A 27,828-nucleotide genomic window follows, 5' to 3' on the forward strand; every position below is an offset into this window, starting at 1 on the left:
ATTTTCAAAGTTAAAAACAGTTTGTCCTTCTCGGTTTTGTACAAAATGTCTTTAAAGTTGAATTAGTTCGTACATAAATTAAGAGAAACATTCAGAAAGTTACCAAGGAACATGAAAGAGAAAATGTTTGTGCTAAATATATGAATGACAAAACTTATCATGGTTTAGACACAAGGTCCAATTTAAAATACCTTATACATATATTCATTCTCAGATGTTATCAGTCTGATTAAAACCATCCACTTCTCCCTACACTCGTAACGAGTGGATGGTTTTAATCAGTCTCAGATGTTATGATTTATTGATCAAGTTACACCAACTTTTGAAAAGTTGACACGTTTTCGTTAAATATTCTTTATTCGTTTATGTATGCAATATTTCACCACAGACTTGACGAGGAATGGTGGCTAAACGCACCCCCTCTTTAAAAAAAGTGTTAAATAAACGTAATCTTTTGTATAAAGATCTGCAACTATATACGGGGAAAATCGGGCTGTTAGGCTGTAGAGCTACCTGCAGTTCCTCACAATAAAAAAAACCTGTATATTTTAAGACGCCCCAAAAAGTGCACTAGTTTTGAACGTATGAAACCAATGTATTATTTTTGTGGTTACATTTCATACCGAACAAATAAGATTCTTGTTTTATAGGTAAAATCGACGATTTTTGATCTGCACGTAACCTTTTTCGCCGTGAAAGTCAAAGACAAGTAGAGTAATAAAAGGTCTCAATATTATGGTGTTCCGATGGGGCCACTTCGACCTTCGCACTTTCGCCTTTAGGTCGAGGTGCGAGAGTGCGAAGTTGCGACGGCGAAAGTGCGAAGGTGCGACGGCGAAGGAGCGAAAGTGCGAAGATGCGACGGCGAAAGTGCGAAGTTGCGAAGGCGAAGAAGCGATACTACTATCGTACCTTCGCCATCGCAACTTCGCACTCTCGCCTTCGCATCTTCGCACTTTCGCCTTCGCCTTTTTATAATTGTGGAGCTCTCTATCGTTTAAAGACAATTTTAGCTGTATAAAAGGACATCTGAGGCAGACGATGAACTTTTTAGAATTTATTTTCAACAGCCTGCGCAGATCCATAACTTTTTCTAGGGGGGGGGGGGGTGGATAATTATGTTCCGAGTCATATTTTGGAGATTTTATTATATATAATTAATAAAATTAAATATTCCGGGGGAATGAGATCCGGACCCTCTACCCCCTTTACTGCATGTGTGAAGTTATTTATATTGAATTCTCCGGGGGGGGGGGGGGGGACCCCCTCTCCCCCTTTAGATCCATACATCAGCAAGCAGTGTCGCATAATGAAATTAGAATGTTACTGTGTTTGATCCACGGTAAACAGACAGCTGGTAAGTGACAGGGGCTGGAAGTGCATATGTATGCATTATGACGGACATTACATTTTATATTGAGTATATAATGATTAGGCATAGCCAGCACTGGTAAACATATATAATTGTATATGTCACATATACACATTAAAATATTTATAAACATTCATAGTAAGCACAATGGCCTAGCGCATGCGTACCAATGATATCATGGATTAATCGGAAAACCTTGGCGAGTACGGTGCCTGCATCAAATTCTATGTAATCGACCGAGACTTTCTGAATGCTATCAAAAAGGCGAAGGCGAGAGTGCGAAGTTGCGACGGCGAAGGAGCGATAGTAGTATCGCTCCTTCGCCGTCGCACCTTCGCACTTTCGCCGTCGCACCTTCGCGCTTCGCCGTCGCATCTTCGCACTTTCGCTCCTTCGCCGTCGCACTCTCGCACTTTCGCCTTCGCAACTTCGCACTCTTGCATCTTCGACCTAAAGGCGAAAGTGCGAAGGTCGAAGTGGCCCCATCGGAACACCATACAATATTGAATTCGTGTCAAATATTATCACAGCTAGTATGATATATGTTACTTGTACTTGTGAATCAGTCCAAGACTAGCGCAAATTTTTGTACGCCGCAAAATTAATGTATTTCGCATGTGTACATTCATTCAAAAGCAATCAGAGGTTAGAAACATATTCACTATTCGAAAAGCAAATCGTATTTTGTGGTTGGTTCAAATTATCGTATTGAATATTCATATCATCAAAAATTTATTTTATTCGATATAAAAAAGAATAGGCAAAGATGTCTTTTACATCATTTTAAAGAGAAGGTGAAAACTTGATTAATGTCGTTTTTGGAGAGACTGTATGCATTCCATACACATGCTTTGTTAGTAAAAAAAAACATTGACAAAAATCCGAGATTTGTTACTTATTTCCAACATATTTCATAGAAGATGAATGTTCCAAACCATTTTTTTTTGTTATTACTAAAAATTTAAGCTCCCATTCACCCTAACAAACAAAGCTATTGTTATAAAGCATCATTTAAAAGAATGTGTAACTTGAATTTCATAAACCTGTAGGCATCTGTCATTTAATAGATCTTGACATTAAGATCGAACGGTCTGATCCAAGACTAACCAGACATACATGTAAAGATCCAAATATGGAATCATTAATTTTAACCAGCCCCTTATAACAAGAGCTTGGACTTTGGGTAGTTTTGTCAAACAGCAATGTGACGTAGGCCTGTCTATTTCATTGCTGGCCACTCAGCGATGGCTCTTTGAAATCAACAAGATTTGTCTGGCTTTTAAGCTAAGACTGCGCAATTGGTGCATATTTCGCTTGAAAGCGCGTCAATTTTAACTTGTTTTGACGCAAGAAATAGATATAGCTACGTCCAACCGAAAGTCCAAGGTTTTGTTAAAATGATTCTAAAACCGGGCTAACTATATATGATTATATGTTAATGGTCGTAGAAACCAAACCCCTTTTAAAGGTCGAATGGTCTATTCCAGAAACCCAACCTGACGATAGATGAAGATTAAAATGTGGGATCAGTTCATGGATGTAACAAACTCCTTATATTGTACTCAGCACTGTTTTACAAATATGAAATTTACTAATTTATCCAGGTTAGTTTAACATGTTTATGGTCGTTTAAATTCAATTATTTTGATGATTATCTGGTCTGATTCAGGACTCCTACTTGATTAAAGAAGAAGGTAAAATTATAGAATTGGCTAGATATATGTTTTTTGGTTGTGGAAACCTAATTTAATTTGAAGATCAACTGTTCTGAACACAGGGCCATGAAACTTAGACGATGTACTTTTAATCTTGGTCTCACATTCCCACTACACATGTATGCCTTTTGCAAAAGTGAGATTTTGGTTAAAAGTGAGCTCGTAAAATTATGGCCCACACTCTGACCAATGATCCCCTTCTGACGAATGATGAAGGTTTAAACATGGGATCCTTGATGTTAGCCTGCCCTTTGAATAGTACTGGGTATTCCTCTAGCAACACATGTTAGCGGTCGAGTAAACTTGATTCCTTCGTATGGTTTTTTGGTCTTTTCCAGGACCCTACCCATACCAAGTATAAAGGTCAAGATATGGGTTCATGTATGTTTAGTATGTTTACATTACTAGTATTTAGAATTTATCGTCGGAAACTCACGGTCAGTCTCGCATACGCTTACTTTTACTATAACTATATTATATGAAATTTGCTGAATTGATCAATAACTGGCTAACAAAACCTAAATGTTTATGGTTGTATAAATCAATTTTTTTTAATTAAACTGGTCTGTTCCAGGACCACGCCCTTACAAAGCTAGATTACATGTTAATGATCGTGTGGTACTGCATATATCAGATTCTGGACGTTATTAAACAATAAAATTCTTCATTTAGTGATTAATGCGGGAAATGAAGGTGGTGACATTGCAGAAAAATACAAAACCTGCGGTGTTTTTTGTTTGTTTTTTTTTGGGGGGGGGGGGTTGTTTTTTGTTTCTTTGTTTTGGTGGTTCGTAAGGTGGTTCATTCATATTTTAACTTCACTTTGAAAAAATAATTCTGTAGAGATCAAAGAAAAGATATAAATTAAAATGTTAATTTTTTATATTAAAAATTAATCAATAAAATACTTTTAAGTTTATACGTGCGATGAAAGTACGATCATTACACAAATTCTACAATACATGTTCGTGTAAACTTCACTCCTTGTATGAACTACAAGTATAAAAGTATCATATTGCTAACCATTTAGTTAACTCATTTCGTAAGAATGCAATAGGAGTGTAAGTATATACATTAATTAATACATAAAGAATGAGTAAAATTTAGTCGTATTAATGCACCGTAACAATAATTTATTTCAATATGCACATGTATTTTGGCATTATTACTTTTTGTTTGATATCATCTTTACGATATAATTCATTTGTCAAAGCAAAAATAATTGGGAATGAAACACTCCCTAGAATACTTGGAAAGTTAGTTTAGATTAAATACATACCGGTGATACATATTCAGGCGGAGTAAATATAAAAGTGTATCACCTATCAAACCTTTTCGTGAATATATCTATAATGGAAATTTGGTATTAGGAAGTCGGATACAAGAGGCCCGCAGACCCTGACGGTCATCTGAGTACCTCAAACCTACTGAAACTGTCATGAAGTTTGTCTCCTGTTTTCATTTTGAGCTTCATTTTGGAGTGTAAATCCAAAACTTCCCGTATTATCACCTCTACTTTTATCATTTTATGTTTGCAAATGGAGGAATCTTGGACTATCTAGCTTCAGTGGCAAAAAATTGTTAACTTTTGATAAAAAGAGACCTGCAGGCAATGAGTCAAATGAAAGTTTGTACTTGAGAATGTTGCGAGATTTATAAACCTTGTTGCACTTTGTGATTGAAGTTGTAGTTTCTATTCCTCCTCAGCTATTAAAGTATTGAAAAGGCAAACGCGAATGCATTAAAAGTGTGCTGTTGTGTACAATAAGCTACAAAATCACTATTGAAGAAGAGGAGAGGAAGACATTATAGAACGTAGTAGCATTGCATTTATTAGTTTATATCCAAGTACTGTGAAAGTTCAATAGAAAACATTTTAAGTTTTCATTCTTTTTTACTTTGTGGCTATATTGTTATCACCCAAGGGCCTGAACCCCTAAAACAGGAACCATAAATTTTACAACTGGCGCAGGAAAATATCTAATTTTTTTAGCAATTCAGAATTGCCGTAGATTCATAAGTTTATTTGGCATTTTAAAAACAATAACATTATTGTTGGAATTTTTTTTAACTAGTTAAATGTAATGTGAACTAATGATAAGATACTTTGGTTTCAGAATATGTTTGAAAATATGATCTGCCTATCAAATTTATTTTTATTAGCTTTTTAAAGCTTTTTAAATTTTCTATACATAGATTATTATGAAAAAATCACTGAAATAAGATTTCCTCTCATACTAAATGGTCAATATATCAGCTTTTCTGCCAATTTATATTTTTATATAAAGTCTTCATAATATGTAAAAACCAGAAATATATTAAAATTGGAGGCGTAAAAAAATTATCAAAATATTTTCAAAATTTAAGAGAATTAGAGGAAATGCGGGCTAAGAAATATCAATTTTAGTTTAAATATTTATTCCAATTTAGATAAGTAGTATAAGATGATATACATTCTGATATTCTATCATTTAATTAAAGAATAGAAACTTAATATCTTAAAGACATATCTACATAACTGCAAATAACTACATTTATTTTTATAATCCTCTAAATTGAAGAAAAAGGTAGTAACCTTGACCTGACCTTTATGCAAAAACAAGATGGTCAAATTTGATTAAACTGATAGAATCATTTGGTTATATGATCCGTTTGACTGTGTCAAAATTTTATGAATTTCTCACTATAAGCAGTACGTCTGATAACGAGAAGACTCCTTCCTTAACAGGTCGGGGAAACTACCTTATATGGATATTGTTGTCATTGCGCAGAGTGATGCGTACCGCAAACAACTGTCCAATCAGTTAATACAAAGCAAGACATGTGATTTACTACATGTTTACGTTATTACAACAAGTTTAGCTTTTTGAAAAAGCTTACCGTCTTTAGAGCAAACTCTTTAAAACAGCAATAAGATATCAAAGACAATTTAATTATTTTTTATATGTATGTCGCCTTCTTTTCCATGCAATTATAGCGTACCTAACTTTTTTTTAAAATATGTGCCTTTAAAGCGTGCGTGCTTAAAATTGAAAATTATTTACAGCGTGTTATTTATTTGAAATCGACTGTAGCAGGTAAAAAGAGTTCTTAGGAAGGGTTTATCACTGTAGTAAAATCAAAGTTAATACAACTGCATTCAGTAACATTCAGTTCTACTGATATTAGTTTCACCCATTGGTATTTGTATAATCAAAACAAAAAGAAAAGAACAAATTATTTCAAGAAATGTTACAGAATATTGCTTTTAACTAGTTAACAGAAAATGAATGCCTGAATTTCACTTAGAGCCATTTTTATTGTTCTTTCGTTTTCTTACTTTTTAAGATTTGAAATCTACGAAAACTGTTAAGTCGTACGTAAAAACAATCATCAGAAAATTATCTCCCTTGTGCCGATCAGTATATCAACCAATGAAATATTTGTAAATTTTCACATCATATATTTTCTACCAATCACAAAGGAGAGGAAGTGCACAGTCCGGAGACTGTAAATTATTTCAACTCTTTATACCGTCTTCCAAGGAAGACGGTAATTATACCGTCTTCCAAGGAAGACGGTAATAAACACATGGTTTAGACTAGATTGGTCAGTTTGTCGATTACGTCTGTGCCTCATTTAGTATGCAAATTTATTCCAACGCACAGAAAATAGTTTCCCCGACCTGTTAAGCTTTAAATAATTTTTTTTTTGGATCTCGTCGGTCCAAGCGGTGCAGTCAAATTGAATACCGCGCGTTATTAAATTTATATTTTCACAGTAACGTCTATTTGTATCAAATATTATGTATTGTTGCTATAAAATTATGTGCGCTCTCAGTCATGGATATGAAACATACATTAAATAGCCACATGCATATTAACATGCTATTTAGATGTCTTCCGCGACTTTAAATTAAGTGCCAGAAAGTCTTTTTTTAATTGACGAATAGATAAGATTTTACGATTGTTTTCCATTAGTACATATCAAATTGGTTATGTAAGTTAAAACGTTTATATTAAAAAATACACTCAAATCGCGTGATGACGTTTTTATTTGTGTTCCTGGTCAATAAGTCAGCCAAGGATATTCACATGAAAATTGAACGTTGCATATGGGTATATCCCTCTAACTATTGTTAGAATCGGTAGGACAACAAAGTAGTGCCTTTAAGCAAAATATAGTCCCTATACTTGCAGAGTGTATATACATTTATTGGGACATTTTAAATCAGAATGCTTGACACATTTTAGAAAAGAGGATTTGCAATTTCAAAAGCAAATGTCAAAATTGAATTATCATTTGAAGAAAAGAATTGAAATTGTTTGATGTACACCCTTTCCAAAACTGAGAAATTCCCTACTTTTACTTTCGTTTTCAGAGTTTTTCAATACAGACGCATTTTGCCGGAAAACGAATCTGACTTCACACCACGAAATTTTAACAGGGAAGAGACAATTTAATGAGCTTTCATTCAAGAGGTCCCTCGTTGCTGAACGAAAATTAGGGCCGGAGCTATGAACCATAACGTTAACATTACCGCCTATAGAAAATGCATTAGTGGACTATACCCATATATAAGGAAATGAATCTACTATTTTATTTTTGCATATTTTTTTGGCATTTTCTATATAGCTATAAAACAATGATTAAGAATTAACAAATTTAAATGTAGTGTAATTTGGTTTTCACAGGATCACAGAGAAATAAATTAAATTAATGTTATGTAGAAATTTCCATATTTTTTTTTATTTCAAAATGAACTGATTTTAGTTACTAAAGGAAAATATCATACATGTATTCGAATTCAATTTTTAATGAAAAAATTTCATGCCTGTTCATTTTTATTGCCTCTGCTTTTACATTAGACTACATAAAATTATGTGGAACTTTGAAATTAGAATACTTATGCTAAACTTATCATTATATCGGTAACTGATCTCTCATATGTTACATCTTTAAAATTGTTAGTTTTCTCTTTAGGTTCACACTTTTTTTAATAAATCGTGACATTCAGTAAAACTTGGTATAAGAGAACTGGACAATAAAGTTATAATTGAAAAATGCATTACGTAAATGCGATTATGTAAGCTTGTTAAATTTCTTATCATGCACTTTACAAAATAAAAAAAAAATCTTATACTGTTAAAATCTGATTAATTTCTGATCAACTTAGTTTACGGAGTATATTTTTACAACCTAGACGATTTTACTTAATTCAGATCGTTTGATCGAAATTCTAGAAGTTGTTTATTTGGTAGAGGAAGTGAAATTACTACGAAAAACTTAAAGAACCGATATTTGGCTTTGTAACTTCTGTGGACAATCCAATATCTATCTATCTATCTATCTATCTATCTATCTATCTATCTATCTATCTATCTATCAAAAGATGGTATGCAATAATATTTACCAAAAAAAATTATACTAAGTACAGAAGCATGCATATGTTTTTCATGAGTTCTATGACGAGATCTACAATTTCCCCAAATGTTTTTTGAAGAAAACAAAAACCCGGATTTCTGGCAATTATTTATAAGAAATTGTATTTAAAAACTACACGGAACAATGATGAAATTTGATGTAAAAATAATCAAATGATAAACAAACAAACAAACAAACAAGAAAAAAACAACAACCCAAAACACGAAAATCGCCTTTTGGTATCTTATGTGTTGTAAGGTGAAATTCTCATTTATCGTTATATAACTCCATCTTAGCCAGCTAAGGTTACGATGTTTATTTTCTTCTTTTGGTAGATGAAAATGAACGAATCGGACCCTTGGATAGAGAAAATGTATTTAATTTAACTTTTGAGAATCGTTTCCAAAAGGGAGCTAATACAAGCGAATTTCCTAATGTCATTTAGTATCAAAAACATATCTGAGTATTATGGCTATTCTTTCATATATAGTTTTGTTTGTTTGCAGTTATACATGTAGTGTTGTATGAACTGATGCTTGAACTAGTACTCGTGCGGTTTCCTCGATACAATTACAAAGAATATTTAATAAAGAACGAGCTTTTTATTTATTTAAGTTGGATTCTTTCTACAAATAGAAACAAATTAAAATGAAAATCAGTTGAACTTGGCTATAAAATTGAGAAAAAACTAAACATTGAAAGAATGAAGAAACGTCACTCATTTAATTAATCATAACTGAGTTGAGACAACTCAAATAAATTTTGAATATGATTAATTAATAGTTCTGCAAAACTTGTTGTTTTTTAACGATTGCTCTTATTCAGTTGAGTTTGGAACCTTATGGCATGACGATATGTTGAAAATTCCTGTCATTGTGTATTTTTCTACGTGTTTTTACTTGGTAGAAACCGGGGGCTGCAATATCATACATGTACTAATATACTATTATGAAATAAACTCAGTAAACACGACCTTGGGAACTTGTTGAGATTGGATCTTTAATTAGCTTACTTGTCGTGATGCATTTTCTAGGTTTCTTAGAACATTAATCATATTAAAACCGAAACTGAACTTTTAAACAAAAGGTTTTCGACATCCCTTTCCCACAACAAACAGTATATATACCAATTAAACACACAAATGTTCCCTGAGGAACAAAATGTCGAAGAAAGCAGACTTGTTGAGTGGTATCAATGAAGAAGACCAAGAAAACCAACCTTTGGTCTTCAAAGTGTTTGGTTACGGGTCTCTTCTGTGGAAAGTGAACTTTAATTACTCTTCTCGTGATCATGGTCATATCAAAGGGTTCCAGAGAAAATTCTGGCAGAACAACAAGTCTCATCGTGGGACGGAAGAAAATGTACTCACTCTAAAGGCTTCATAAAGTTTACAAGTTTGTCAGATGGTTTTATTTTAATATCTGTTGGTAATTTTTACTTAACCATACCAGTTATCGAATGAATTGAACTTTCCTTCTGAAATTAACATTTTAATATTGACGTTTTATTTCATTTTACGCATGTAGCCCGGACGAGTAGCCATTCTTCACAAAGCTAAAGAAGACGTGAGTAAAATATTTCAAAGAGACATTTTATTACGTTTATTATAAACTACTGTCGTATTTTTCATATTTTATCCCTTTATTATTCATCAATTTAAATTTTATTTCAACTGATTTCTTTCTTAGTTAGTCGGTTGTAAATTACAGATAACTTATATATTTCTGTTTTAATATTTTTGTAGGATAAGCTCTGTGGCGCAATGTTTACCATTAAGGGTGCATCAGACATCGAGGATGCCAAACAGAAATTGGATACACGGGAAACAGTGCTCGGTGGTTACATCTCAATTCCGACCACGTTCTACGATGAATGTGGTGTCGAGTCCGATGTCACTGTATTTACAGCTACCCCTGACAACGACCTCTATGTGGGACAGATTTGTGATCATCCTCATGATGACGTAGAACATATAGCTACACAGGTTGTCGACGCAAAAGGCCGCGCTGGAACCAATGCAGAATATGTCATCAGACTGGCAGATTATGTAAGAAGACATTTTCCAAACGAGGACGACGAACATTTATTTTTGCTCGAGAAAAAAGTCACCGAAAAATTGAGAAATCGTTTGCGGACAATTCAAATCAACTACGATCATATGAATGATATTAATCATCATGATATTTGATTTTCTGAATGTCACAACTTGTTGTGCTATGATTGTTGCATCTATGAATATTGCTAATATCTTTTCATTGTTTCATTTATATCATGAATGTACGATGGTTGGTAAATCATATTTTAATTATGTTAATTAATATATCTTGTTAAATATTTTAAAGTTACGATTCTCGTTGATTCTTACTATAAACGTACAAAACGTAAGTTTAAAGCCAGCTACAAATTATTAAAAAAATAACTCAAAGGAAAGCCTTAAAGTTTTAAAAAAGATTTTTGTTATGGTGTGTAATAGCCAATTTCCAAATTAAACCTTTTCGAAGGTACATTTGCTAATGTTTAACGAAAGCATGTGCTTTTTTAACCTATTAACAATAAAATACATACCGGTAATAGAAATGCAATCATAAAATGCGTATTTTGTAAAATCCTTTCAATATTCACACCAATAGATATCTTAGCCACGTGGCGCTCAACCTGCCATAACAAATGGCTAAAGAACGGTATTGATATTTGGTTATTTTCCACGCATCTTTGCAAAAATGGAATCAAAGTTTTATTTACGTCGTAGATGCGCGAAGTTTTCCCCTACCTGTTCAGAACAATATGAATTGCTATCGGGTGCGATATTTTATATGACGCCCTCTAAAAAACAAATTACGGTTATGTGTTGTGTATTTTTAGATTCTTTGCAAGGAATTTAATATAGGTATTAATGATAAGTAAAACTGAAATTATACGCTGTTGATTTATTAATGAATTTTTAAATAAATATTTTCATTTCGGAGAATGCCCTCAAAAGTTATGTTTTTCTTTGTTTCATTAATGAAATAAATGTTGGATTGTCAATATGTCGTTATGATTTTGTATCTGAAGAATCTTTTACATAGATCGCTTTATTCTCCGATGACAAAATGGGAAAACACCAGGGCTTGAAAATAAGGATTAAAGTTTACATCTAACTGCAAATTCCAGGAAAATATAATGACCAAAACTAAACCCATTGACGCCCTTACCACAAGGTTAATACGCCGTTTGATGACATGTAATGGCATAGTTCCAAATTAAAGAAAACAACTTTTTGTAGGCTGATCAAATACCGGGTACTATGTAATTAAGTTATAAATTTCTTCCTTCTTGTGACAATCTAAGGATACTAGTACATTACTTATAGTCTATTGTATGGTCAAATAGATAGCACAAATGTATTCAGTAGACCTTAATAGTTATTAAATGTTGTTTACTTCTCTGGTGTTTTTGGTTACTTTAAACGCAGCTTTGCACAATTGAAACTGAAACAAACTTGTTTACGCGACTGATCTCATTGATTTTTCACGATGTTTCCCCCTTGCATGATAAAAACAAAATAATAATTTAAATATTTAAATCCACTTTCAGAAGCAATAGTTCGTCCCTTCTTTTCCTGTACCTTGGTCTGGCTTTTACTTACATTCCCCATCTATTTGGCACCTCATCGTAATGTAAAATATTTTTTGGCACGTCATTTAATATTTCATTATTCATGGAAATTGTTGTTTACTGTTTAGAATCTGAAGTGTAGTAAAGGTATACTGTACTCATAAGGTTAAAGATATATATATATATATATATATATATATATATATATATATATTCTACAAAGTCTAAGTTCTGATAAAACCCAATATGCAATTTGTAAAATATCAGCTAGATTAGATATATATGCCATGCTGTCAATATTAAGTTAATTTGTGTATATTACATATTAATGGTAAATTGTATTCCTTGATAAAAGTACACAAAAATGCACTGCAGATCTGTATTACACAAGTTAAATACACATGTAGTCCGGGAATTGGGATGGAAAAATGAATGAAACTACATTACAAACATAAAGAGCACTAATTAACAATCACATTACCTTTGCTTTAAAGAAATGAGGTTTAGGAAAAATGTTTGTTTACTATCGCTGCATGTCAGCACGTGCAAAAATGCACTAGCCACACACTATTATGAAACAGAAACATACCAATCTGAACAGTAAAAAGGGGGATTTACAGCATGCTTACAACTAAACAATACCGATATATTCGGTGTAGACAAAAATAATCTGGATTGAAACACTTCCTAGAATACGAAGGACGAATAGGGCCACATTTAAAAATATTTTTATCCCGTATTTACGAGAAAAGATCTCGTTATTACGTGGCGTCTATTTAAGAGGAGAAGTGGAGGACATTATAGAACGTAATAGCAATGCATTTATTAGTTAATATCCAAGCACTGTGAAAGTTCAATAGAAAACATTTTAAGTTTTCATTCTTTTTTACTTTGTGGCTATATTGTTCTCACCCAAGGGCCTGAACCCCTAAAACAGGGACCAGAAATTTTACAACTGGCGAAGGAAAATATCACATTTTTTTAGCAATTCAGAATTGCCGTAGATTCATGAGTTTATTTGGCATTTTAAAAGCAATAACATTAGTGTTGGATTTTTTTAACTAATTAAATGTAATGTGAACTAATGATAAGATACTTTGGTTTCAGAATATGTTTAAAAATATGATCTGCCTATCAAATTTATTTTTATTAGCTTTTTAAAGCGCTCATTCTATACATTGATTATTATGAAAAAATCACTAAAATAAGATTTTCTCTCATATTAAATGGTCAATATATTAGCTTTTCTGCCAATTTATATTTTTATATAAAGTCTTCATAATATGTAAAAATCAAAAATACTTTAAAATTGGAAGTGTAAAAAAATTATCAAAATATTTTCAAAATTTAAGATAATTAGAGGAAATGCGGGCTAAGCAATATCAATTTTAGTTTAAATATTTATTCCAATTTAGATAAGTAGTATAAGATGATATACATTCTGATATTCTATCATTTAATTAAAGAATAGAAACTTAATATCTTAAACACATGTCTACATAACTGCAAATAACTACTACTATTTTTATCATCCTCTAAATTGAAGAAAAGGGTATTAACCTTGACCTGACCTTTATGCGAAAACAAGATGGTCAAATTTGATTAAACTGATAGAATCATTTGGTTATATGATCCGTTTGACTGTGTCAAAATTTTATGAATTTCTCATTATAAGAAGTATGTCTGATAACGAGGAGACTCCTTCCTTAACAGGTCGGGGAAACTACCTTATATGGATATTGTTGTCATTGCACAGAGCGATGCGTACCGCAAACAACTGTCCAATCAGTTAATAAAGAGCAACACATTTGATTTACTACATGTTTACGTGTTTACAATAAACACGTGGTTTAGACTAGATTGGTCAGTTTGTCGATTACGTCTGTGCCTCATTTAGTATGTAAATTTATTCCGACATTATTTTTGGATGTCGTCGTTCCAAGCGGTGCAGACAAATTGAATACCGCGCGTTATTTAATTTATATTTTCATACTAACGTCTAATTGTATGAAATATTATGTATCGTCGCAATAAAATTATATGCGCTCTCAGTCATGGATATGAAACATACATTGAACAGCCAAATGCATATTAACATGCTATTTAGATGTCTTCCGCGACTTTAAATTGAGTGCCAGAAAGTCTTTTTTGATTGACGGATAAGATTTTACGATTATTTTCCATTAGTACATATCAAATTGGTAATGTAAGTTAAAACGTTTACGTTTAAATTAATCTTATGAAAAATACTCAAATCGCGTGATGACGTTTTTATTTGTGTTCCTGGCCCATGAGTCAGCCAAGGATATTCACATGAAAATGGAACGTTGCATATATAAGGCAATGACTACTAGTATTCTATTTTGTTTTGCATCATTTTTTTTGGGCATTTTCTATATAACTATTAAAACAATGATTAAGAATTAACAAATTTAAATGTAATGTAACTAGTTTTTTTTTAACAGGATCACAGAGAAATAAATCAATGTTATGTTGTAGAAATTTCCATATTTATCAAAAGTATCTTTTTTATTTCTAAATAAACTGATTTTAGTTACTAAAGAAAAATATCATAATAATTCGAATTCAAATTCTAATGAAAAAATTCCAAGCCTGTTCATTTTTATTGCCTCTGGTTTTACATTAGACTACATAAAAATATGTGGAACTTTTAAATTAGAATATTTATACTAAACTTATCATTATATTGGTAACTGATCTCTCATATGTTACATCATTTAAATTGTTAGTTTTTTCTTTAGGTTCACATTTTTTTTTAATAAATCGTGACATTCAGTAAAACTTAGTATTTGAGAACTGGACAATAAAGTTATAATTGAAAAATGCATCACTTAAATGCGATTTTATAAGCTTGTTAAATTTCTTATCGTGCACTTTACAAATTTAAAAAAAAAACACCTTATACTATTAAAAACTGATAATTTCTGATCAACTTATTTTACAGAGTATATTTTTACAACCTGCACATTTTTCTTAATTTAGATCGTTGATCGAAATTCTAGAAGTTGTTTATTTTGGTAGAGAAGTGAAATTACTACGAAAAACTTAAAGAACCGATAGTTGGCATCAACGCAAAATATATTTTATAATAGCCTTTTGTCTTTCAAGCGCGACGAAATATTGATAGTAATATTACCGATAGGACAAAAATAATTCCAATGACGCAAATTCAACATTTTACTAGTTTTTAAAGTGACTCCCTTATTTTGACATAACTAACTTGGCAATTGTTCATGCTTACAAGATCTAGTTTTATTAAATGAATTATGGTGTCATGCTTTTCACAAAAGCTTTGTTTAAAATTAGACATTGTCAACTGTGACGATTCTTTTTTTACTGGAAAAAGTAATAGTTTGAATAAACTGAAAATTCTTTACTCTACATTACTTTGATTTCAATTTCATGAAATACTGTCTCCATTTTCTTGACAAAATCATTAAACCAGAACACTACCTCAATTATTTTGCCCTCCCCCCTTCCCACCAATGATTTACACGTTAACTCAACTTGAACAATCTTCACACTTGCTAATTTGCTTACACATCGTGAAAGATACTTTGTAATTTCTGTGGACAATCCAATATCTATCTATCTATCTATCTATCTATCTATCTATCTATCTATCAAAAGATGGTATGCAATAATATTTACCCAAAAAAACTCATATTAAGTACAGAAGCATGCATAAGTTTTTCATGAGTTCTTTGTCGAGATAAACAAGAGTTCCCCCAAATGTTTTTGAAGAAAACAAAATCCCGGATTTCTGGCAATAAGTTAAAAGAAATTGTATTTAAAAACTACACGGAACAATGATGAAATTTGATGTAAAAATAATCCAATGATAAACAAACAAACAACAAAGAAAAAATACTAAAAACCCAAAACACGAAAATCGCCTTTTGGTATCTTATGTGTTGTAAGGTGAAATTCTCATTTATCGTTAACTCCATCTTCGCCAGCTAAGGGTCCGATTTGTTTATTTTCTTCTTTTGGTAGATGAAAATGAACGAATCGGACCCTTGGCTGGAGAAAATGTATTTTATTTAACTTTCGAGAATCGTTTACAAAAGGGAGCTAATACAAGCGAATTTCCTAATGTCATTTAGTATCAAAAACATATTTGAGTATTATGGCTACTCTTTCATATATAGTTTTGTTTGTTAATGTTTTGCTTGAACCAGCACTCGTGCGGTTTCCTCGATACAATTACAAAGAATATTTGATAAAGAACGAGCTTTTTATTTATTTTTTTAGGTTGGATTCCTTCTACCAATAGAAACAAATCAAAATGAAAATCAATTGAACTATAAAATTGAAAAAAAAACTAAACATTGAAAGAATAAAGAAACGTCACTCATCTATTTAATCATAACTGAGTTGAGACAATTCAAATAAATTTTGAATATGGTTAATTAACAGTTTTACAAAACTTGTTATTTTTTAACGGTTGGTCTTATTCAGTATGAGTTTAGAACCTTACATGGCATGACGATATGTTGAAAATTCCTGTCATTGTGTATATATATTTACATATTTTCTACGTGTTTTTACTTGGTAGAAACCGGGGGCTGCAATATCATACATGTACTAATACCCGGTGTACTATTATGAAATAAACGCAGTAAACACGACCTTGGGAATTTGTTGAGACTGGATCTTTAATTAGCTTACGTGTCGTGATGCATTTTCTAGGTTTCTTAGATCGTTAATCATATTAAAACCGAAACTGAACTTTTAAACAAATGTTCCCTTAGGAACAAAATGTCGAAGAAAGCAGATTTGTTGAGTGGTATCAATGAAGAAGACCAAGAAAACCAAACTCTGGTCTTCAAAGTGTTTGGTTACGGGTCTCTTTTGTGGAAAGTGAACTTTAATTATTCTAGTCGTGATCATGGTCATATCAAAGGGTTCCAGAGAAAATTCTGGCAGAACAACAAGACTCATCGTGGGACGGAAGAAAAGGTACTCACTCTAAAGGCTTCATAAAGTTTACAAGTTTGTCAGATGGTTTTATTTTTATATTTGTTTGTAATTTTACTAAACCATACCAGTTATCAAATGAATTGAACTTTCCTTCTGAAATTAACATTTTAACATTGACGATTTATTTCATTTTACGCATGTAGCCCGGACGAGTAGCCATTCTTCACGAAGCTGAAGAAGACGTGAGTAAACAATTTCAAAGAGACATTTTATTACTTTTATAAACTAGTGTTTTTCATATTTTATCTATTTATTACCCATTAGTTTAATCTTTGTTTCAACTGATTTCTAAGTCAGTCGATTGTAGATAACAGATAAGTTATATTTTTTTGTTTTAACATTTTTTTTGAAAACACTCAGCGGGGGGATGTTTACCATTAAGGGTGCATCAGACATTGAGGATGCCAAACAGAAATTGGATACACGGGAAACAGTGCTGGGTGGTTACATCTCAATTCAGACCAAGTTCTACGATGAATGTGGTGTCGAGTCCGATGTCACTGTATTTACAGCTACCCCTGACAATGACCTCTATGTGGGACAGATTTGTGATCATCCTCATGATGACGTAGAACACATAGCTACACAGGTTGTCGGTGTCCAAGGCCGCGCTGGAACCAATGCAGAATACGTCATCAAACTGGCAAATAATGTTAGAAGACCTTTTCCAAACGAGGACGACGACCATTTATTTTTGCTCGAGAAAAAAGTCACCGAAAAATTGAGTAATCGTTCGCGGACAGTTCAAATCAACTACGAACAACTGAATGGTATAAACCATCATGATATTTGATTTTCTAAATGTCACAACATATGATGCTACGATTGTAATATTTATGAATATGTTTACATTGTTTTATCTGTAACATGAATGTACGATGGTCAGTATATCATATTTAAATTATGTTTATCAATAATTATCACTTATTAAATATTTTAGAGCTATGATTCTCGTTGATTCTTACTATATACGTACAGAACGTACGCTTAAACGCAGCTGTAAAATTTAAAAAAAAAAGACTAAAAGGAAACCCTTAGAGCTTTAAAAAAGATTTTTGTGATGGTGTGTAATAGCAAATTTCCAAATTAAATATTTTTTAAAAATGCATTTGCTAATGTTTAACGAAAGCTTGGCTTTTTTAAACTAACAGCAATAAAATACGTACCGGTCATAGAAATGCAATTATAGAATGCGAATTTTGTAAAATCCTTTCAATATTCAATCATTTAATATTTATTCGATGAGATATCGGCGCTTCTGATTGGTTGGAAAATTTCTTTGATACCTGCATCAATAAAATTTCGCCGGATCTACTTTTCTCAACTGTTCTGATCTAACACTATTTATAGAACGGGAATTTCCAAGATAAACACTGTCAACAAAAAGTAAAGTTGTGTCTGTTTTATTGTCAGCAAACAAAATGCAACCTTGTGAATATAAATTCTTGAAAGTTTAACCTTCAAAAATAAACAAAACACATTATTTGATTCACGAAATAAAAAATTAAGCGTCTTCTCACGATTTCGTCTGCTTGAGATCAATCAACATTTACAGCGAGGCTGGCTGTTTCTTTTCCAGGAATATTATAACGAACATATAGGCCTATAAACTTTCACAGTAACACTGCTGTTCGAATTTGGTAACGATAATTTTTAAATTTACACACGTACATGATCGATCATCAGAATAAGCGTCGTAAAGAAAAGCTATGAGTAATGCATCAACTCCTTCGGCGAATTCCAAGCTGCAGATATACCATTTAAGTACATCACTGGCTATCTAGTTACCACAACGTTTACAAAAGTCGCTTATACATACTATTCTTTGTCGACATATCAGCTATTTTCATCCTCGGTCGCCTTTCCTTAGATGGTTATTTCCAGTTGCAAATTCCAGCGATCTCACATGAAAACTAGTTTTATTACGAGTTTTTCTGCACAGTGAATAATATCACAAGCTATCGCATGTATTTTCCTTTCGTTTTCAATTCAGCCGGTTCAGATTTTAACTCACTATTTGTGTTTAATCCATTAAATTCAGCTCATTAGCTCTGCATCAGCTGAAGGTGCATCCATTTTGAATATTGTTGCTGTTGTTGTTTTGTATTCATACGCACCGCTTCATTTACATTACGCTACGCGCATTGATGAAGTTTTCCGGTCAATTTTTTCTTTGATACGTCGATCAATACCAACAAATATCTTAGCCACATGGCGCTTATCTTGCCAAAAACAATGGTTTAAGAACGTTATTGAATTTTGGACGCACCTTTGCACACGTGGAACCAAATCAATGTTATTTACGTCGCAGATGCGCAAAGGCTTTCCCCTACCTACATTCAGAGCAATATGAGTTGCTATTGTGTGCAATCATTTTCATGACGCCCTCTACACTTTATGTTGGTATCTGTTTTCACATGTAAAAAATACATGCTAAAAATACAAATTACGGTTATGTGTTGTTTATTTTCAGATTCTGTGCAAGGAGTGTAACACAGGTATTAAATGATAATTAAATATGAAATTTTACGGTGTTGATTTATCAATGAATGTTTCCATCAATATATTCATTTCGTTGAACACTAAAGTATCGGTTACGATGCCCTTAAAAGTTATAATGTTTTCATTGTTTCATTAATGAAATAATGTTTGATGGTCAATATGTCGTTATAATTTTGTATCTGAAGATTTTTTTTAGTAATACTTGCATATGCAATTCAAAAGTAAAAGTCCTTACATAAATTGTTTAAATCTCCGATGACGAAATTGGAAAACACCAGACCTTGACAATAAGGTAAAAAGTTTATATTATAGTGCAAATTCCAGGAAATATAATGACCAAAACTAAACCCATTGACGCCCTTACCACAAGGTTCATGCGTCGTTTTATGACATGCAATGGCATAGTTCCAAATTAAAGAAAACAACTTTTAGTATGCAGATCAACTACCGGGTACTATGTAATAAAGTCACCAATTTTTTTTTTTATTCTCGTAACAATTTAATCATACTAGTACATTACTCATAGACTGCTGTATGGTCATTGTATATAGATTTATGTTTATGTCAACTATAAAAAGCACAAATGTGTTCAAATGGTTATTGAATGTTGTTTACTTGTCTGGTGTTTGGTTGCTTTACAGACATGTACAACCTTGCACAATTGAAACTGAAACACACTTGTTTACGCGACAGGTCTCATAGGGTATTCACGATGTTTTCTCCCTTGCGTGATAGAAACAAAATAATGATTTACATGTAAATAGTTTATCCACTTTCAGAAGCAATAGCTCGTCCCTTCTTCTCCTGTACCTTGGTCTGGCTTTTACTTACATTCCCCATCTATGTGGCACCTCGTTGAGTAAATTATTTTTGGCACGTCATTTCATATTCCATAATACATAGAAATTGTTGATTTGTTGTTTAGAATCTGAAGTGCAGTAAAGGTATACTGTACCTATAAGGTTAAAGATATATATCTATCCTATGTACATTATAAATTCTAAGCTCTGATAAAAACCAATATGTAATTTGTAAAATATCAGCTAGATTAGATATATCTACAATGGTGTAAATATCAAGTTAATTTGTGTATATTACATATTAATGGTAAATTGCATTCCTTGATAATTAAATTACACAAAAATGCACTTATGCAATGCAGATCTGTTAAATACACATGCAGTTCGGCAGTTGGGATGGAAAAATGAATAAAACTACATTTCAAACATAAAGGGCAATAAATTACAACCACATTACCTATGTTAAAAAAAGATGCTATATGTTTTGAAAATATAAGAATGACACAAAATTTACCCAAAAAATCGATAAGATGTTTACCCCCTTCCCTCATTTACTAATTTATGCCATGAAGTGAATATAGATATTGAGGATGTCAAGCTCTTATTGACCAGCTTTCCATCTTACTGGTGATAAATAATTGCATTGTATAAACAAGTTAAACCTCGTCATTGCATCATTCTGACATTAAACAGTTTAAGTTAGTTATTCATGCTAAAAAATTAAGAAGAGTATGTATTTTGTGATATATTGTCTTTTTGTAAATTAGGTTGCAGTAAACACCATTGAACAGAAGAGCATATTTGCTAGAGAAGACATTAAACTCACAATTTAATAGCTTTACCTTGTATTTATGTATGTATCTCCGACCAGTATATATGTAACGAATGTTTTATAATTTTCCTCTTGTCCCATATGAATTCACAACTTTGTGCGAATGAATGAATTGGCTGATTATCTGAACACAAGTTTAACTTAGAGTGCTTTTGTATTCCATTTTGTCATAATATTTTCTGGTAATTTAAATCCCCCGGGCTGTTTATTATTTATGAGGTTATATTACCAAGAATTAGGTCCCAATCTATAAAGACCTCAATGAAAAATAATAACCACTGTTGATAAATGTTATTTATCCCGATAACACTGTCCTTTTATTGGTGTTTTTTCTTCAAAACCTAAATGTAGTTTCAAAATAAACTTGCTCCAAAATCAATTTTTATGATGTGTCGTCCATTTTCAATAACGCGTTTATTTCTTTATTTATAAGAACTAAGAAAAATTGTGCTTTTTATTTGTCAATGTTTTGGTAATTAAGTGTTTATATTTTATTTTTGAGTAGTTATACCTTAAAATACCCAGTGAAAATGACAACTTTTTAAAAAACCCAATGTGAATGTATGATTGAAAGATGAAAATTTTTAAAGTGCAAACGACGTGGCACTAAAATAAAACACCGCTTATATATGCATTAAAGTCATCAAATCTTTTGATTTGGGACGTAACAAGTTTTCATTTTCGGGATTATTTGCATGCAAGCGAAAACTGAAACTGATTTCATGGACAGGCGCTTAGTTGTATCCTTTTTCTCAACTAAGAAAAATTTCATGCGAAATGTATTGCAGTGCAAGAGTCTATATAAACATGTATCTCTACAGAGGACAATGCACATTTTCATATGAAACACAATGTCAAAGAAAGCAGACTTGTTGAGTGGTATCGATGAAGAAGACCAAGAAAACCAAACTCTGGTCTTCAAAGTGTTTGGTTACGGGTCTCTTCTGTGGAAAGTGAACTTTAATTACTCTAGTCGTGATCATGGTCATATCAAAGGGTTCCAGAGAAAATTCTGGCAGAATAACAAGACTTACCGTGGGACAAAAGAAAAGGTACTCACTCTAGAGAGCAGTTTTCTGTCTATAAGACTTTGGAGTTTTGACTTGTTTCCTTTGGGGTTTTAACCCAACTTAATTATGTTGCATAAATATTAAGAAGAAATAGTATTTAATTTGTAACATTCATGCATGTTTATCTTTCCTATGCAGCCTGGACGAGTGGCCATAATACACAAAGCAGAAGAAGTGAGTGAAATATCAAAATGATATGATTTCACGATAAATCACTTTAAAATTCAATCTTAGTAATTTTCCCCACAGTCATGCAATTATCTGAATATCAACAATGATTTAGACATAGATTATATATATTTTTAGAAAACACTGAGCGGTGTGATGTTTACCATTAAGGGTGCATCAGACATTGAGGATGCCAAACAGAAATTGGATACACGGGAAACAGTGCTCGGTGGTTACATCTCAATTCAGACCACGTTCTACGATGAATATGGTGTCCAGTCCGAGGTCACTGTATTTACAGCTACCCCTGACAACGACCTCTATGTGGGACAGATTTGGGATCATCCTCATGATGATGTAGAACACATAGCTACACAGGTTGTCGGTGCACAAGGCCGCGCTGGAACCAATGCAGAATACGTCATCAAACTTGCAGACTACGTAAGAACATATTTTCCAAACGAGGACGACGACCATTTATTTTTGCTCGAGAAAAAAGTCACCGAAAAATTGAGTAATCGTTCGCGGACAGTTCAAATCAACTACGAACAACTGAATGGTATAAACCATCATGATATTTGATTTTCTAAAAGTCTCCACAAATCTACGTTGCTCTTATTATTATTGTTTTGTTATGCTTTTTATTGTTTTAATGATGACAAAAATGTTTGATGTCATTATTCGAACTCTCTATCCTGTTAATCTATATTGCTACCGTTTCATCAAAAATTGAACAATATAAACAATCTGCATGAAATTGTATGTTTGCAATAAGTTGGCAAAGTAAAAATAATCAAGAAACTAACTCTCTTCTTTTTTTTTCTCTCTTTTTTTTTTACTTTAATCTAGCATATGTATTTAAAATATCCCTAAAAACTTTTAAAAACAAATGGTAAAAATAAACTTAATATTGATTAATTCTTTCGCCTTACCAGGAATATATGATATAGTTGTCGTATCACCAAGGTTTTATGCAAAATAATTTTGCTTTTATTAAGCTGACATATAAAATCTACTTCATAAATTTGATAGAATTCATTTCAATGCCACCTTCATAGTCCTAAATTTAAAGATCCAAACTTTAAGCATATTTAAGATGCAATTAAATGCAGTATCGATTGATCGATAGAATATACTAGATCGGCTCATAATGTTACCTTGTTTGTTTTGAATTGTTGTGTTGTTATTTTGACCGATGAGGTGAGATGCTATTGTTAGAATAAAATTCTACACACAGAAGTGATGAATGTACAGCGCATTTTGATAAATAATTATCACTAGTAAATCTTGCCTTTTCGTATTCGGCTATTAATGGATCCTATGCAATACAAATTGAACGGTGATATTTGATTTTAAAATAATAAAGCTTTATCCCATGTAAGTGCAATTGAGGATGATTATTCGAGTATGCAGTTTAAACACTTCAATAAAGGAAAATAAGTATGATAATGTTCACAAGAATTAAGTTAATCTATTGTTAGAGAGAGAAATTTCATAATTATTTGTGAGAAAATTACGTGATAATGTTTCCTTTATCAAACAGTGCGAAAAAAGTACCTTCACTTACTTGTCACAGGATATCTCATATGCCATTTGTTACAGCAAACTACATTTATGAGGAATTGATGTATAGTATTTAATACTTACTACTGAAGCTTTGTATTTGCAACAATTGAAGGGGGGAGGGAAATGGGTCCCATTAAAAATCACTTAGGTTAAAATATTATAGGTTTAACTGAATGTCACCTTTGGGGGTTTAAAGGATTTTCATTAAAATTGGTCAGCTATACATTTAGTAAAGTGTTAACGGTTTAGTCATTTTCGCATACCTTACAATTCTTATGAAAGAAATATACAATAGAGATAGTAAAATCTCTTTTAAATAAATAAATAAATACAATGTTTTGCTCTACTTGCGAGACAAGGTCGCGTCTGATACGTGGATTAGTGATATGTTCCTGTAGTAATTCAACACCGCTCGATTCCTCAATGATTGAAAATAAATTAGAATGTGTATCGAGAACAAGGAATTGGAAACGTTTGTTGCATTCATTTCATAAACTTTTATTTTAATTGAAGTTGTGGCGTTTTACAGTTTTAATTTTTAATAATAAAGCAGAGAAAAGGGTTGTTAATGACAAGGATAGACGCTGTGAATACCCAATGAAGTCAGAGTCCTATTTGTGTTTGGAAAATACAGAAACTTATAGATTTCCTTAAGGAGAAGTATCCTTTCGTTGTAAAACCGAAACTTCGAATAATTGTAAATTAATGATAAAAGTAAGCTTTGGGAATACCTTATGAAGTAAGACTCCTATATGTGTTTCCTTAAGGAGAAGTATCCTTTGGTTGTAAAACCGAACTTTCGAATAATTGTAATTCAATTATTGATAAGAGTAAGCTTTGGGAATACCTTATGAAGTAAGACTCCTATATGTGTTTGGAAAATACTGAAACTTGAGTTATCAATATATCGATTTCCTTAAGGATAAGTATCCTTTCGTTGTAAAACCGAAACTTCGAATAATTGTAATTCAATTATCTACTAGTATTATTCATTTTTGCTCAATGAAGCAAGCGGGTTTAGATTGTATGTATACTAGAACATGTAGAGATAAACTTTATGTGACAGATAAGGGTGTGTTCAAGAAACTGAATCTTTTAAAGCTACTGGTTCTATGACGATGATTACTAGATACAAAATACATAATATGAAGGAAGTTTGAACGTACTTCTTACAATCTCAGTCTATCATTACTTATCTGTAATTGTTATCATACATATTATCTATGACTGTTCTTAATCTAGTAATATATATCGAATCAATTCATTAACACAAGTATGCAACAGTCATCTAGGGGATTCTTTCACACGTCATTAAACCCGGTTTTAATAAAAACCTGCTCCGATGATCATTAAAAGCCTAGTTTGATAGCATTGATACCACGTACGCTTCTTACTGCGTCGTAATTTCATCAGTACTTCGTCCAGTGTATTCTTGACTTACATGAGTTAATCTGTTCTGTGGTAACATTCTCAATTTGAACTAAATCAATAATGTACTAACTTTCTATTTAAAAGAATGCATATTGTTTATATTTTCTTCCCTGTTTGCTCCCTGTCTTATATTTAGTTCAATATCATCAAAATTCCCTTAAATGGTTATACGACAAAGTGTTACCAATAAACGATTTTCGATAGCATGGAAGTGTACTTGTTATCCGATCACTTTTCACGTTTGGATACTTGGAGTGATGACCATGTTTCATCTATAAAAAGTCTAACATCATAGAATGTCGGGACAAAATTTACAGGAATTCTGATGAATGGTCTTTGGTTTTTTATGTTGTTTGACATAGTAATGTGCCTATAATTAATCACACACATGAACGTCAAGCTATGATTTGAAACCGAAACATTTTTTGTGCGTAGTAAATATATGATATATAGGTATGAGGTGTTTTCCAACTTGGTTTGAATCCTAAAAGAAAAGTTGTTGTTTGATTTTTATCATAATCGATAATTAAAAGAATGATGCAATCTATCTTGTTTATTTTTATTTCCAATTCATGAAATTATCCTTGCTTAAAATAAGATTGTTATTGATTCCGTTGAACCAGGATCTTATAATATCGTTGTTGTAACTGTGAAGCAAAGGTTTCAGGTAAAATGCAATGTGCAATTTTCTTGCAAAACATTTGCATTGTATCAAAATAATTCCCATTGACCACATTATATATTTGTTTCAATTAACTACCCACACTATAAGAACTTAACCTCATATAGAGTCAACATGTAATCAAATGCAGACCAGCACAGCTTGATACCCAAACTATTTTGATTATATTAAATAGTAACTATACAAGTCGAAGAAATCTACAAATATACACTTTGTTTCAAGCTAAAAAGGTCACAAATACAAACTATCTGGTGCAGGTTAAAATGACTGGAAAATACCGCATTTGTCATTGTCCTAAAGATCTGGTATAAAGTTACTTTGATTCATGAAAAATAGAAATGAGAGCTGTTCCGAGCAACCGAAATGGATTGGCTGGATGAATATGGCACGCCAAATTGACGAAAATGAGCTAAACATAGTTTTAAGAAAACGATAGGTAACGACGTTCAACTATTTAATCAATAGTTAATGTTTCAGAAGTGTAAACAGTAGTTATAAATTAACACTGAAAACAATCAATTCGATTCGGGAAAAAAAGGTGCATCTGATAAATATAGTTTTTATAAATTGTGAAACAATATATAAATAGTGCCTGTTTGGGAGGGTAACAGTTGAAATTGACACCCCGAGAAAACCATTGTCAACCGACGCGAAGCGGAGGTTGACAATGGTTTTCGAGGGGTGTCAATTTCAACTGTTATCCTCCCAAACAGGCACTATTTATTTTGTTATACTGAATGTCTTTTTTAAAATTTTTAAGAAAATTTTACTGCTTTTATATAGGAATAACGTGAATTCTACAGCGAACCGTACGCGCATAATTTTCGCGCATGTATTATTTTTTAATGTTACCCGTTGCCAAGTGCGTTGCTAACGCTGAGGGTAATAGTAAATATTATTAACTGCGTCTTAACCAATCAGATTTCAGTATTTAACATGAAAGTATAACAATGATTAATAGCTCTTAATTAACTCTAGTTAACGAATGTAAATTATAGTTTACAGATTTAAATCTTTATTTTTCAGCAAAATCTATTGTTAACGATTATTTACAGATATATAAACTTAGCTTATCTCACAACCATTAAATATGGTTTCACAGATGAAAATAATGGCGAACGAATCGTTAACTATATTTTGTAAGTAGTATAGTCAACTATGAACGTATGCATCATGTTGTTTCTAATTAAAATTAGATACTAGTAGTTATGCAAGTATAAATCTGGCACATTGAAAAAGGATATTCCCGAGTAAATCGATTATATAAATTCAAAAATCGTAAATTTAACGGTTTCTTTAAGTCAAACAATCATCTTTATGACTAGTATATATCTACAATCAAATAACTAATTAGTTACTCTTCCTTGGTTATATACAAGATACTTGGCATAAAAGGCTGACACCTTCAATGCTTTGGACTAAATTCAGCCTTCCCACATTCTTGTTCCCTGTGTGGTTGTTCCCCATAGTTCTTTCATTTGTCCTCTGGGTGGCTTTCCACCATCTTATGTCCATTTGGGAATGGGTGGGTGTGTGGGTGGGGGTGTCAATCGATATATCGCTGAGTATTCCTGTTTTAACCGGGCCATAAAACAGAGAATAAACTTTTACTTTGAAAAAAATCTTCAGATTCCTACGGAAGTGTATTAGGGCCGCAGCAGTATTTTTTGTTAATTTGTTATAACA

The 27,828-nt window shown here is 32.1% G+C and overlaps 3 protein-coding genes across 5 annotated transcripts; all 3 read left to right on the forward strand.

Moving 5' to 3' along the window:
- The first annotated feature begins 9,402 nt into the window (after positions 1-9,402).
- Positions 9,403-11,524, forward strand: LOC136276313 (glutathione-specific gamma-glutamylcyclotransferase 1-like). The gene is made up of 3 exons (XM_066088029.1): positions 9,403-9,851; positions 10,017-10,055; positions 10,235-11,524. The coding sequence occupies exons 1-3, from the start codon at positions 9,651-9,653 to the stop codon at positions 10,676-10,678; spliced, it is 684 nt and encodes a 227-aa protein (XP_065944101.1). The 5' UTR covers positions 9,403-9,650; the 3' UTR covers positions 10,679-11,524.
- A 5,076-nt stretch (positions 11,525-16,600) lies between these two features.
- LOC105327001 (glutathione-specific gamma-glutamylcyclotransferase 1-like) lies at positions 16,601-18,037 on the forward strand. 2 transcript variants are annotated; one of them, XM_011427263.4, is made up of 3 exons: positions 16,601-17,070; positions 17,235-17,273; positions 17,441-18,037. In XM_011427263.4, exons 1-3 carry the CDS (start codon positions 16,870-16,872, stop codon positions 17,882-17,884), a joined length of 684 nt encoding a protein of 227 aa, XP_011425565.3. In that variant the 5' UTR covers positions 16,601-16,869; the 3' UTR covers positions 17,885-18,037. The 2 variants fall into 2 exon arrangements, with proteins under 2 accessions (XP_011425565.3, XP_065944925.1); XM_066088853.1 differs by having other exon boundaries at positions 16,602-17,070; positions 17,474-18,037.
- A 3,839-nt stretch (positions 18,038-21,876) lies between these two features.
- Positions 21,877-23,269, forward strand: LOC105327000 (glutathione-specific gamma-glutamylcyclotransferase 1-like). Of its 2 annotated transcripts, XM_011427262.4 has the most exons (3): positions 21,878-22,277; positions 22,434-22,469; positions 22,602-23,269. In XM_011427262.4, the coding sequence occupies exons 1-3, from the start codon at positions 22,077-22,079 to the stop codon at positions 23,043-23,045; spliced, it is 681 nt and encodes a 226-aa protein (XP_011425564.3). In that variant the 5' UTR covers positions 21,878-22,076; the 3' UTR covers positions 23,046-23,269. The 2 variants fall into 2 exon arrangements, with proteins under 2 accessions (XP_065944927.1, XP_011425564.3); XM_066088855.1 differs by lacking the exon at positions 22,434-22,469 and having other exon boundaries at positions 21,877-22,277.
- Positions 23,270-27,828: the final 4,559 nt, after the last annotated feature.

The sequence above is a fragment of the Magallana gigas genome, chromosome 6 (genome assembly GCF_963853765.1).
Source record: "Magallana gigas chromosome 6, xbMagGiga1.1, whole genome shotgun sequence".
Taxonomy (NCBI): domain Eukaryota; kingdom Metazoa; phylum Mollusca; class Bivalvia; order Ostreida; family Ostreidae; genus Magallana; species Magallana gigas.

Excerpts from the sequence above, each read along its gene's own strand:
- LOC136276313 (XM_066088029.1), top strand. The coding sequence starts at position 9,651 with ATGTCGAAGAAAGCAGACTTGTTGAGTGGTATCAATGAAGAAGACCAA. Across the intron at positions 9,852-10,016 it reads ATCGTGGGACGGAAGAAAAT|CCCGGACGAGTAGCCATTCT; the intron begins GTACTCACTCTA and ends TTACGCATGTAG. Across the intron at positions 10,056-10,234 it reads TTCACAAAGCTAAAGAAGAC|GATAAGCTCTGTGGCGCAAT; the intron begins GTGAGTAAAATA and ends ATATTTTTGTAG.
- LOC105327001 (XM_011427263.4), top strand. The coding sequence starts at position 16,870 with ATGTCGAAGAAAGCAGATTTGTTGAGTGGTATCAATGAAGAAGACCAA. Across the intron at positions 17,071-17,234 it reads ATCGTGGGACGGAAGAAAAG|CCCGGACGAGTAGCCATTCT; the intron begins GTACTCACTCTA and ends TTACGCATGTAG. Across the intron at positions 17,274-17,440 it reads TTCACGAAGCTGAAGAAGAC|AAAACACTCAGCGGGGGGAT; the intron begins GTGAGTAAACAA and ends ACATTTTTTTTG.
- LOC105327000 (XM_011427262.4), top strand. The coding sequence starts at position 22,077 with ATGTCAAAGAAAGCAGACTTGTTGAGTGGTATCGATGAAGAAGACCAA. Across the intron at positions 22,278-22,433 it reads ACCGTGGGACAAAAGAAAAG|CCTGGACGAGTGGCCATAAT; the intron begins GTACTCACTCTA and ends TTTCCTATGCAG. Across the intron at positions 22,470-22,601 it reads TAATACACAAAGCAGAAGAA|AAAACACTGAGCGGTGTGAT; the intron begins GTGAGTGAAATA and ends ATATATTTTTAG.